At 36.4% G+C, this 13,209-nt stretch overlaps 1 protein-coding gene across 1 annotated transcript in view; it reads left to right on the top strand.

The window, feature by feature from the left end:
* The window catches only part of GDA (guanine deaminase), a 74,203-nt gene extending 61,894 nt beyond the window's left edge, over positions 1-12,309 (top strand). Inside the window, exons 11-14 of the mRNA XM_004677571.2 lie at positions 3,199-3,345; positions 6,385-6,515; positions 8,209-8,236; positions 8,957-12,309. Coding sequence (XP_004677628.1) covers positions 3,199-3,345; positions 6,385-6,515; positions 8,209-8,236; positions 8,957-9,027 — 377 coding nt within the window. The 3' untranslated portion in view covers positions 9,028-12,309. The remainder of the gene's footprint in view (positions 1-3,198; positions 3,346-6,384; positions 6,516-8,208; positions 8,237-8,956) is intronic.
* The last annotated feature ends 900 nt before the right edge of the window (positions 12,310-13,209 follow it).

Below are 13,209 nucleotides of genomic sequence, written 5' to 3'. Positions count from 1 at the left end.
TAAAAACTAGATAGATAAAATGTGGCAGTTAACTAATGTTCTTTCCTGCTCACCATGCTACTTTTTGCTCTATAGTAAAGTAGGCTTCTACTTGTACTAAATGTTTTGTAGAGGGAGGAGGAAGTCACTAGGCAGTTAAGCATTAAGAATTACTATCACAATGGAAATCCCATTAAGAATAAACTTTAAGAAAAGCTTAACTCTTGCAAAATTGATCCAGAGGAAATACCAGGATTTGTGTGGCCCAGGTTTCATTGTTTGATTCACTTTTATTGTTGTCTGTTGGAAGTGCCCCATTAACATAACAACCAGAAGACTATGAGATGATTAAATCTCTGGTAAGTCAGTAACATATTGAGTCAGTTCTCAAAATTTTTCTAATAAATTGCCTAACATTTTTTCCTGATCTATCCTTATTCTTTCTCTATGGATAGTTTTGATTAGATATAGAGAAAAAGACTAATTTCTGTCCTATTTGTAAATCCTGTTTATATAACTCCAAATATTCAAATCTCCTATAATTTATATTTATATACTGTATATATCTAGATATACTGTGCTTTTGTTGTTTTCATGTTTTCTTCCAGTTTGTGTCCACATTTTTTGAAATATAAATTCAATCTTTACATGTTTCTCTACAATAAAGTGCCATCATTCATATTCTACCTTTACATTTAACATTGCCCTTTTATAGCAATATTAAGGAATCTGTACTGAAAATGTTCCAAAGCTTATTGGGCCTTATTCCTCAATTATATTTGTTTTTGTAGTTTGATGAAATAGTAAAATAAAGATTTAATGGATGGTTACTATATGTTAAAATGGACCAGTAACTTTAGTAGATGAATAAAACTTGCCAAGGAACTAGATTATTCTCTGACAATACTGTTCTAGTTAAAGAACTATTTTTTAAAATTTATTTATGCATACAGAGCTGGGGTACAGGACAGGGGTGCCAGGGCAGTGAGAAGATTCATCAGAGGTAGAGTGGGGAGCAGAACAGGCTGACTGATATGTACACTGCTGAAGGGGGCAGTGGGCGGGTCAGCGGTCTGCTGCGCCAAGTGTGTCACCTCCCTGGCGTGGGATTAAACTCTCACTTAAGCTCCTGGGGCTAGCCTCACAGTGCTGTGCTTTAACTTGTTGTGCCACCAGGGAGGGCCCTAAAGAACATTTTCTAAAAAGATTTTTTTATACAACTTTGTCTCAAGAAATGTAAGATAGTTGAACACAAAGTTGAACAGGAATCTAGGATTATCACTTAATAGGCTATTTTAATCTTTGCAATCTATGTAGGTATTAACAATTAGATATGCATATCTAGATGTATATGTTCTTGTATAAATAAATATATGACTAGAAATGACAGAAGGAACCCTTGAAATATAAAGTATATTTTGTTAGCTAAAGATATATTTTCCTCTGATAAAACATACTATCTTATCTGACATTTCTACAAGCTTATTTAATAACTACTAACATATTCATTCTTGTCACAAGTAGTATTTCAATTTAATTATGATTAGGAACTTTATTTAAATGACTTAAAAACTCATTCCTCATTTAATGATGCTAACAATATATAAAGCTGTCTACATCAGCATGGCCCATTTATTACACTAATTTTTCAGAATATATGATTCATTCTAAAAGCTTTTCCTGAAAAGTGATCATAAAGAAGTGGCTCTTTTGACTTCCCAAAGTTCTTGTGTGATTACAGTAGATTTACAAATCTTTAGAGCATCAAACTGTGAGCTGCTTTCATTTCAAAGGAGGGTGAGTGAAGCATGTGCACCTTTCGAAGTAAGAAAAAGTACCCCCCAAATTATATACATATGTAAAAGACAAATTAATAAAAATAAATGATGTTACTTAAAATTTTCATATTATTGTTACAGGGCACCCCAATGTGAATTGGGTTGCCTGTCTGTGGGTCTTCACCCGTGCGCTTACGATTCAATCGTATTATGGACACACTCAAAAGGTTCAATAATGGATTTATTTATAAGGAGAAAGGTAAAGGAATAACCCAGGGAAAGAGGGAGAGAAACACAGGTTAACTAGGATGTCCTACCAGTTCTGCTGACTAGGACTCCACTGGCATGCTGAAAACCGATTGAGTGCCAAAACGATCAGCTGCAAACCACCAGGCCCTCATGTCCCGGCGTTCTTCTTCTTGGTACTGATGGGATTTGGAGTTCCAGCATCTGGAGTGGGGGCAGAGTCCATGAAACCTGTACCTGTTACATTATCTAAATTACCTTTATAACTACATAAGCAGTTGAATAATTTTTGTGAGCATTCAAAAGGAATACTTAAAAATAAGAATTACTTCCTTTAACTTTCTTAGCCATGTTGAATTATGCCCCCTAGAGTAGACAGTCTTCCAAAACTGTCTACTCAGTCGGTAAAGGTGACTTTACTTGGACTAAGTTCTTCATGGGAATCAAGGCAAGGATCTCACGATGCTATTCGGAATTAGGGTGGGCCCAAAATTCAATGATTAATGACCTTTTACTGGAAAAAGAAAGACACATGAAGACACAGGGGAAGAGGCTTTGAGAAAGGAGGCAGAGACTAGAGTTATATGGCTAGAAACATGGGAAGGAGCCCGGAGAGGTTTTTCCTTAAGGCTTCTTAGAGATCATGGCTTTGCCAATACTTTGGTATCAGACCTCAGGTCTCCCATTCTGTGAGAAAATAAATCTCTGCTTTTTTTTTAAGACTTATTTATTTATGCATACAGATCTGGGGTACAAGCCAGAGGTGCTGGGGAGGTGAGAGGCTTCACCTGAGACAGTGGGAAGTAGAACAGGAAGATCAAAAAACACACTGCTGAGGGGAGCAGATCTCTGGGGTGGGGATTGAACTCATGCTGAAATGGTTTTAGCTTCTTAGTGCTGTGCTTTAACCCACTGCACCACCAAGGAGGGCTCAAATCTCTGCTGTTTTTAACTGTCAGATTTGTTGCAATTTATTGCTGTGGCCCAAAGATACTATCAATAGTACAGGCATACACTTGATACGTAATGGAGATTTTGAATGTTAGTCTATGTCTAGTCTGTATTTATAGATATGATCTCTTCTTTTAGGCATATAAAGACTGATTATCTGTCACTAGAAACAAAGAAACAAAAATAACAACTTTATGTACCTAGTATTCAATTTTTCTCAGAGGCTTTATTTTATCTACCATAGATGTGGCTGGTGGCTATTCATCTTCCATGCTTGATGCAATCAGAAGAGCAGTGATGGTTTCCAATATCCTTTTAATTAATAAAGTGAATGAAAAAAGCCTCACTCTCAAGGAATTCTTCAGACTAGCTACTCTTGGAGGCAGCCAAGGTAATGATGGATTGATTTCTCTCTCCTACCTTCTTGCCAAATTGTGTTCTAGGACACTTTCTTGAAAGCAAATGATGGTGGCTTTAGCAGCCATCCAATGTCCTGTCACAGCAGAAATAGCATTTCCCAGGCTTAACAACTAAAGGAGCTGTTCAGGCCTGTGCTGGAGGCATCATTACTTCAGCAAGTTCACTGTCTTTGGCAGAAAAGCTGTTTCATACACAATTGCTTTCATGGATAATTGTATGGGTCGCTTGCATATGAGTTCTTTGAAGTAATCAGCTTTTTCTGTTTAGTCAAGTAACAGGCTTTCTATTGGCCTAAATGGTAATTATAATGATAATGATAACAATAATTCTTGCCAAAAATTACTGAATTCCTGACTGTTTGAAATGCATTCTAGGACATGTTTGTGTATGTTGTTATTTCATCCTCCCAGCCACTTGGTTAATTCTGTTTTACCAACAAGTTACCTGACTGAGGCTTACAAAATTCAAGCTACAACATGCCATGATTTGAATACAGAAAATCTGATTTCAGTACATCAGGCTCTCACCACCTTCTTCTGGGATAGCTTCCTGTACAAATCCACATTTAAACTATGCAATTCATTTATTTTGCATACTAACTACCCAAACTTTTTGAGAAGTAGTAAGATGTAAAAATATATTTGGTCCATATGCAAATGCTATTTATCAGCTTTATCCAGTTCACACATATAACCATAACCATATTTTTATTAGAAAAATAGAAATTGACAATTATCTTACTTTCAACAACTTAAAGTACAGTCTACATGAGTGATAATGAATATGGCTTGTAACTTAAGGCAGCAAATAGAAAATTAATATAAAGATATAGATAGGGAGAAATTTATGATGGGCACTCTGTCTTAGAAGAGGAAAATGATGGAGGCCAAGAGTATCCCTTGGAAAGAGAACATTCCTGTTTCTTCTTTCAGTGTTCTCGACTATGATGAATGCCACAGAGGACATTTCAAGACAAACAAGTAGAAGTCATGCTGTTTGCATGCCCTAAGTCTTGGGATTTCATGTTCTAAAGTTCTGTGTTTTAAATCACCCAAGCTTTTAACTTGTCAGCCTCTGTCCATGCCCACCTACATTGTGTTTGAGTGATTATCCTGCCAATCTTATTTTCACAGTACAAAGTTGTATTTAAATAGTGCTTTTTTTATTCTAGGCTTTCTGTGCGTTGCTTCATCAGGATCCAGTGTCTGATCAAGCCAGCCTGGGGTGCTTACCAAATCATTTCTATCTTGTTGTAGAGCTTTTAAATCTCTTTTCTGGGTCACTGGGCTTTCTTTATGGACTTTTTACTGCATAGCATGTGTCCCTAAGAGAGTCTAAGTGAAATGAGGTGCTTAGAGTGTGGCACCAGTCCAGCTTACCATAGCCTTTCCATTCACCCTCAAGAAGATCAAGATTTACACAAGTCACTTTCACAGAGTTAACGTTCACTCCAAAGGTAGCAAAATGCATTTCCTAAAATGCATTTGAGTTGCTTACCAGCCCAGCTCGTCCTCTATGCAATCATTTCGATTTAGATCAACTTATAAATTCACTGAAAGCAGTTGTCTCTGTAAGTTCATGGTTGGCCTCTTCACATTCTAACAAATAGTCCTGTTAGTTCATATATATCATCAAACATTGGTAAATGTACCTGGTTATATGGCCCATTAAACACACACAGTTTTCTGCTGAATGTAGTCATTACAAACTCCTATTTCTTGTCAAGAGCAAATAAAAAGTATAGTAAAATTGGCAAAGGAGAGAGAATTTCCAGCAATTATCTATATTGCATTCAGTCCTTCCCCTGGTGATTAGTAGAAACCACTTCACCACTTTTAACATCTCTAATTATTTTTTTTACCCATCTTTCTACCAGAATTCTTTAGCTAAACTATCTTATTCTTTTCTGAGAATAAAAGAGTTGCCCTTTAAATCTTTAAAGACCAACTAGAATTTCTAAGTCAATGCTTAGAGCATTGTCAAGCATCTTCTGAATATCTATAAGAAGTTTAATGCACCAGATAGTTTCTGCCAGGGATATGTGACCCAGTATTTTCACATGGGTCACAATAAACACGTGTCATAATTCAAGTAAATAAAGCTGTGCCTCAGTTGACTTTCCTCCTCTGCATGCTTCCACTTGATACTTCATTGTGCCCTCTGTTCAGAGTACAGGCTTTATGGTGCATAAAGCCATTGTCTCCATTGACCAGGAATTCCATACCTCCATACCTCCATTCTGAAACTAAATCACAAAAATGAGAGATGTTCTTCCTCATGTCCTGTATTCATGAAACATGAATTCTAGTATTGAATTGATAAACATTGACCAAATTCTTATTTTAGAAACTCATTTTTTTGTGGCAGTCATAAATTCTTTGCAGATACACAGAAGTTTGTCACCTTTCAGAGGTGTTAGAACTCTTGAGTTACGAAAATTTTTTTTTACTTTCAGAAGTGAATTTTTTCTATTCATCATATTTAAGGAATTTATGATAAATGTGCTTACATTAGCAAATATGCAAAAAAGAAAGTTATCTTTATTTTTTCCAGGCTTATTTCACTACCATGAAATAGATGTTAACAATTATTTTATAGAACAAAAGGAATAAAAAAGGCAGGAAAGGAGTTGGAGTGTTGGGGGTTTAGATTAGGAGGGAAAAAAAGATATGTCAATTATTATGTGTCTTAGAGGGATGAGTAAGAATCATAGACCAGCTGGACTGTGAAGTATCCTGACAGCTGAAGTAGAGAAACACCATCAGAATTGCGATCACAGTGATAAAGGCAACTCTTTTTATTCTTAGATTTTTGCTTTCTCTGTGCTTACTCTGCTTCCTCTAAGTAGAAGTCTATGACCTATTGGAATGAAAGAGCTTTTCTACTTCAGTATTAAAATACTAATTTTTTTTAGTGGCATGTTGGCAGATTCTGTCCTTTCAAACTGGGATATTTGTGTAGTCTGATGGCTTAAGATACTGACTGTTTCTTAATTGATTCCATCCTATAGCCCTGGGGCTGGACAATGATATTGGAAACTTTGAAGTGGGCAAAGAATTTGATGCCCTCTTGATCAATCCCAAAGCATCCGACTCTCCCATTGACCTGTTTTATGGGGACTTTGTTGGTGATATTTCTGAGGCAAGTAAAAATGTTAAAAGTCATTTATTTCCAGAAACAATTATAAGAGTGTCCCTGTAGGAAAAAAAAGAATGGAAACATTTTAATAGAATGCAGAAGAATCTTAAAAGGAAAGTGTTGTCCTTTTGAGTTGCTATAATTCCGTGCCAGTGATGCTTGACAAATGGTATTAACAAGATATTTGTATTTTAAATATTTTTGTATATTTGAATGTACAGCTATGAGAGTCCATACATTCTGAACACAGTATATACCAGGTGGCATGGGATGAAGTACTTTTATACATTATTTTATTTAAGCATAGGAACACTTTTCTGAGAGATAAATGCTATTAATATTACCATGTTATACGGGCCCCCCCCGGTGACACAGCAGGTTAAAGCACTGCACTAAGAAGCTTAAGCCACTTCCCCATGAGTTCGATCCCCACTTGCCCCGGAGGAGATCCACATGGCATGGCAGACCTCTCCTGACCTGCCCGCTGCTCCCCTCAGCAGTGTACTTCGTCCATCTGTCTGTTGCTCCCCACTCTGTCCCTGGTGAATCCTCTCACCCTCCGCATCTCTGGCCTGTACCCCAGTTCTGTATAAATAAATAAATAAATCTTAAAAAATAAATAAATTAATTAATTAAAAAAAATATATTGCCATGTTATGTATAGGGACAGAGATGCTTAAGGAAGGTTAAATGATTTACCTAAGGACACATGGTTAGTAGACAGAGTTTGGATTAAAGCCAGGACTTGCAGACTTCCAGAGTCTGGGCTTTTGACTACAGCACTATATTGATTTTCTTAATGATAAGAAAATGAGTTCATTACTTTGTACTTATTATAAAATGTTTTCCTATATGTAAAGCAAATGGGTTCTTCTTACTTTAGCAATTTAGCTACACAAAATATTGAGTTTTTCTAAAAAATAAAAGAAATATTACCATTTATAAATTGATTTACAATGAGAGTAAACATGATATTAAATAGACTATATGAGGTTTTTAAAAGAAAGATGTGAAATTATGGGTAATGAAGCCAACACTTCATTATTTTCATGTTACTTATTCTTTTACTACTTTATTAGAGTGAATTTCTGGAAAAAGGACCAGTCCCCATCTTTAAGTCATTTCTCTTATATTAAACACCTTGAAATTTTTGAGCTACTTTATTGAATTAATTTAAGTTAGGTAACATTTTTCCTCTGAAGATATCAAGGTTAAATACCAAAAACTTTGAGGCAGGGAATATATTTGTTAATTACCAGTATTTTAAAAAACATTTTATTTATTTGTGCATACAGAACTGGGGCAAAGGCCAGAGGTGCAGGGATGGTGAGAGGATTCACCAGAGACGGAGTGGGGAGCAGAACAGGCTGACTGAGGAAGTATACTGATGAGGGGAGCCATGGGTGGGTCAGGAGAGGTCTGAGGCACCATGTGGATCCACCTCCAGGGCCTGGATCGAACTCATGATGAAGTGGCTTTAGTTTCTTAGTACTGTTCTTTAACCTGCTGCGCCACCAGGGAGGGCCTACCAGTAATTTTTAAGTAAAAAGACCATATACTTTTTAAATTAATAGAATTAGTTTTTGCATTATAAAATAAATGTATATAGCAGGGCTTTGTCAACCACAATTGGCTGTAAATTTACTTTTCGAAAAGTTGAAAATAGTATTTCTGATTATTTTATTTTCCATTTTAGGCTGTTATCCAGAAGTTCCTCTATCTAGGTGGGTAGAGATATGTCTTTTTTTTTTTTTCTTGTTCATTCTTGGGTAACTAGCCCATCTAAGGTACAACATTTAAAGGGGCTATTTGACTTGACCTTAGTTTCCTAGAACACACAGACATAGATTTATCCTAAACTCCAGAATGGCAGAACAAAAGGAAAAAATGACCTATCTTCTTCCTACACTCATCTGTAACCTACAGTCTACCCTACTATGTGTGTAAGTCAACATGGAGTCTTAACTGGCTCCCATTCCATTCTGTTCACTCGCGAGAAGCAAATGGTGCAGAGATTCTACTCCACCAACCACTCCATACAATGAGCCAAGTCCTAAGTGACTTTGAGATTGGAGAGACACGGGTGGTATTTCTTGTAGAGTTTAGTTCTTCCAGTTCATCTCCCTTAGCGGAGTATGATTGGGGGTGTCAAGAAGTCTTCCCTTTATGACTAGACTGGACATGCAAACCACTCACTTTAGCCAAAAGCACAACTTTATAAGAAGATCTCATTCTTAGGTAAAGAATACAGAGGCCAAGTCTCAAATCAGATACAGGTTCTTCTACTGATTATGTCTCCTGTCCAGACTATACACCACCTGAGAGAAAGGAGGCCGCTTTTCATATTTCCTATTGCTAATCCCGCCTGGTGACAATCCAAATCTTATTGACACACATGCACTTTATAAACGGTTCTCTGCTTCTTTCTCTTTTTTTTTTTTCAGGAGATGATCGAAATATTGAGGAGGTTTATGTGGGCGGAAAGCAGGTGGTGCCCTTTTCCAGCTCGGTATAAAGCCCTCGGCCTCCACAAGGTCTCCCAGGATGGCATCGCTCTGCGTTTCCCTTGTGCCCAGGCAGAGTTAGAAAGTCCAAAAATAGTACCTTGTTGTTGGGATGACTATCTCTTTCTATGTCTAGTTACAGTATTCACGTGACAAATTGCTTGAAGGAAGTTGCAATAATTCTCAGCTCTCCGGAGAATTCAAAATTTCTCCCTTTTGAGCCCTTCAGAGTTACTTTAGGCTCAGACATAAGGGAGTGATAGTACTGCTGGTGTTCTAAAGAGATTTAAGTAAAATTGATTTCCTGTTCGGTAGTGAGAAAGGTTATTGCCATAGATTGATATTTTGAAGTAATGTGAAAAATCAGAAAACTGAAAATGAACCAGTGAATATATTTTTTTGAAGGCAAGACTATGACTAAATGTTGGAAAATCACTTCAGATTGTGTTTGAAAATTATATACTGAGCATACTAATTTAAAAAGAGAACTTGTTGAATTTTGAAACTGTTTCTAGATTGACCTTGTTTTCTGGAAATTTGCACTTAATGGGGTTTGCATTTCAGAGATGTGTTATTGTTGTGCTTTGCCTTTCTGGAGGATGAAATATCAGAAATGGAATGCCACATGCTTTCTTACCATAATTCTGTGCTTCAAAGTATTTGACAGAAGTTGGGTATTAAAGATTTAAAGTCTCTTAGGAATATTATTCATATAACTACATGGCATAACTAGTTGTATTTTTGTGTAGCTTAAGATCATCTTAATTTATAACTGTGCTGTTTTATCGTTGCTTTGGTTTTATTAGGAGAGAACAAATTCCACCTTTACTGTTGCTAGAGTAGAGTCTCCATAAATCAGGACAAGTTCTGGGCATCCAGGCGCGCTCAATATGAAAGGGATGTTATATTGCAGTAATCGATTCTCCCCAAGAACTATGCCATATACCATAACTATTCCAGCACTATATTTGCTGGAAATTTCTTACTCAGATGTCAGTCTGTTAGAATTTTAAAGTGAAAGCCAGATCCTATTAAAGAATTATTAAAAATTCTTATGTCCTACTGATTGAGAACATTCTATTTTTCAATTCTATTCAGTTGTCTTTCTAATGGCTAATGATTTTCAGGACATTCGAGTGTTAGGATTGTGGAAAAGATATAGCTGTCCACTCAGTGTTTATTTAATAGGGCTTAGTTTGTACTAGAAATGTACCCTCTTTCCACAAAGCAGAAAATTTTTATGCTTCCTAACATATTGTGTGCTCCTCATAATCTAGAATTAAAACCAAAGTAAGAATTTATGATAAATCCTTAAACAGTGTTGACCTGTACATTATCCAAATCCTATAATTTTTTTCATTTAATTCCAAATACTATAAGCCAGTAAGGAAAATAGATTTTTTAAAACACAACATAAATCTCATAACTAGGACTTAAGTGTGACTTGTTAATATTTTCTGATAGTAAATACTTCATGTAATATAACTAACACCACACTTACAGAACTGAAACAGTTTGCCCTCCTGTACTAAATATTTCATTTTCACATAGTCACGCTCATTTAGAAGTCACTTGCCCAATGTTTTTTCCCTAGTTGGAAATAATTTTAGATTTGTGTATACATTACACCTAATGATAGAACAAATGTTTGCTCTTATTTACAGAAAAACAACCCAGTTTTTGTTGTGGTATATTAAGCAACTCAGTTAAATTCAACTGTCAGTCTAGTTTAGTCTATGTATTGCCAATATTTCAACTTCCTGAGCCATATCAAAGATAACTTGCCAAAGGTTCCCCATTTCTCTCCAGTTCTGGTAAGTCTTTGCTATATCACTCAATCTCTGCCAAAGGAACTTAGTTACCTGGTGGCTAATCTAAAGGAGAGTTTAATCCAAATGACAAATTTGCATGAGCTGTACAAGATCCACTAAAAGGTAGCAGCTGTTCCCAGAATTTTCAAGATCCTACACTTTTATCTTCTTTAATAGTGCACATTTTGATGTTGAACATTGATTTTCATCTAGATTTAGGATTCGTCTGCAGTAAATATATCGAAGTTTAACATCAGAAGCAGGAAGAATGGCCATTTACAATCTGTCATCCATTAAACTTAGCTCTGATAGTATGTTACCTATCTTTTCTAATAAAATAGAATGTGCTGAAATGTTTACATGTACTTTGATCTCCCTGCATCACTTATAGACCTATATGTTTTATTTCTCCAAACGCAGTGTTCCTGAATGGTGCATATGCTTTTTGCAGTATACAAGTATTCACCATGTATGTGGCCAGATGCTCTGTACTTTGAAATATTGCCTCTGCCTAATGTGGGTTGACTTCTGAATTGTGGAAAGCAGTATTCCAAGCCAGTCATATTTGTCACTTTATGTTCCAATATTTTGCTCTCTGATAGGAAAGAAATAATTAAAATTTATCAGTCCTCTTACTCCCTTTTACCCTGCTCTACTATCTGTCTTGAGTTTCCTTATCAATTCTTCCTTGTGCTATACACAAGCGACATCCAGAACTGGGTGGTTCTGTAGCTTCCAGAACCTTTTTTCATTGTCTTAAAGTTGATGCTGCTGCTGGAAATGTTTATAATATTCTTCTGCTCAAAGGTGAACTAGGAAAGGTGTCATGGGCAATGATTTGAAATAATTTTCCAACTCTGTGGAATGTTGGGAATTTAAACTTTTTTGTTTTTTAAGACTTAAAGGAAGTGTTGACATTTCGGACCCAGTCACGTTAGTATGACTTTTGGACCCTGATGTTTTTAAACTCTCAAAAGGAAAAGCAGAGGGGAAAGTACACAAGTGAGTGGACACCATTTGAAAACCCTAGCATGGATCTCCAGGCATGTTTTCATGCCCACCCTGTCTCCCCTTCCCTGAGCACTGAATTTAACTCCCTCCAACTCCCTGAGAGATCAAGAGTTGGGGGTGGGGGTTTAGTTTCTGGTTCAGATAGTAAAATGCAGAAGCCAACCAGGCCAATGATGATACCAAATGTAACTCCTAAGGTGGCTTTCACAGTCCACTGGGTTGGGTTCAAGTGACTGAGTAACAAGTTCTGTGGCATTGATGTACCTGCCCATTTCCTGTTCAAAAGCCTGTCAGAAAGCATTCTTTATGGGAAAACAACTTATATTGTTAAACTCCTGACCAATGCTCTTAAAAATATGTATGTAGTCATTGGGATGTTTTTTCCTCAATATTTGTATAATTTGCTCACTGTTTTTGTGCTGAGTGAGGTCCTTTGTGCTTCAGACAAAAATAAATGAGATGTTGTGTCTACATTATTTTTTGTTGTGAGTTCATCAAGCTGACAGACCTTTTTTGTCCTTTTAACATGAATTTAAAAATAGAATGTTTAACTGTGGTCAACATATGCCTCCCATTCCGATTGTCACAAGACATAGCTTTAAAAATTAAGCCATAATGATTGTTTTCAATAATAATATGCTCATTATTTTAAAACTTGTGACAGGAAGCAGCAGTGAAATTGGTGTATAACAGCATTCTTTAGGTTCTGAGCAACTATGAAGCATTTTGTTTCTTCTAAAGAGAAATTTATTCAAAATATCGAGATGGGAATTTGCATTTTCGAGGTCTAGCCTTACTGTGTGTGTGTCTGTCCTAGCCAGGGCACACAATTTGGACACAGACACAAGCAGATTATTACATGACCCAAACTCAGGATTGAAATATAGTAAGGTTTATATATAAATATTTCCCAGAAGTAAAATAAGCTCATGATAGTGCTTTTAAGAATCCATGAAGAAATGACTCAGTTAAAGGAATGAGACTTGGGCCTCCTTGGTGGTGCAGGGGTTAAAGACAGCACTATGAAGTTATTCACAGCCACTGCAGCATGAGTTCGATCCCTGGCCAGGGAGCTAACCCACATGGTGCAGCAGACCTCTCCTGTCTCTCCCACTGCTCTCAGCAGTGAAATACAGTAGATCTACCTGCTCTGCTCCCCACTCTAGTTAATCCACACACCCTCCTTCCCATGTACCTATAATCGATAGCCCAGTTCTTGTATGCATAAATAAATAAATCTTAAAAAAAAAAGAAATGGGACTCATTAGTTTTCACTTATTCCATCTTTAAGTGGAATAAGGGAAGTGGTCGTGCTTTAAAGGGATAGAGCATTATTTTAAACTGTGGTAATTTTTCTCACTAATTCAAGCT

The sequence above is a fragment of the Condylura cristata genome, unplaced genomic scaffold (genome assembly GCF_000260355.1).
Source record: "Condylura cristata isolate star-nosed mole 26May11 unplaced genomic scaffold, ConCri1.0 scaffold00006, whole genome shotgun sequence".
Taxonomy (NCBI): domain Eukaryota; kingdom Metazoa; phylum Chordata; class Mammalia; order Eulipotyphla; family Talpidae; genus Condylura; species Condylura cristata.
The sequence above is the reverse complement of the archived record's forward strand: the minus strand, read 5'-3'. Positions and strand labels throughout refer to the sequence as shown.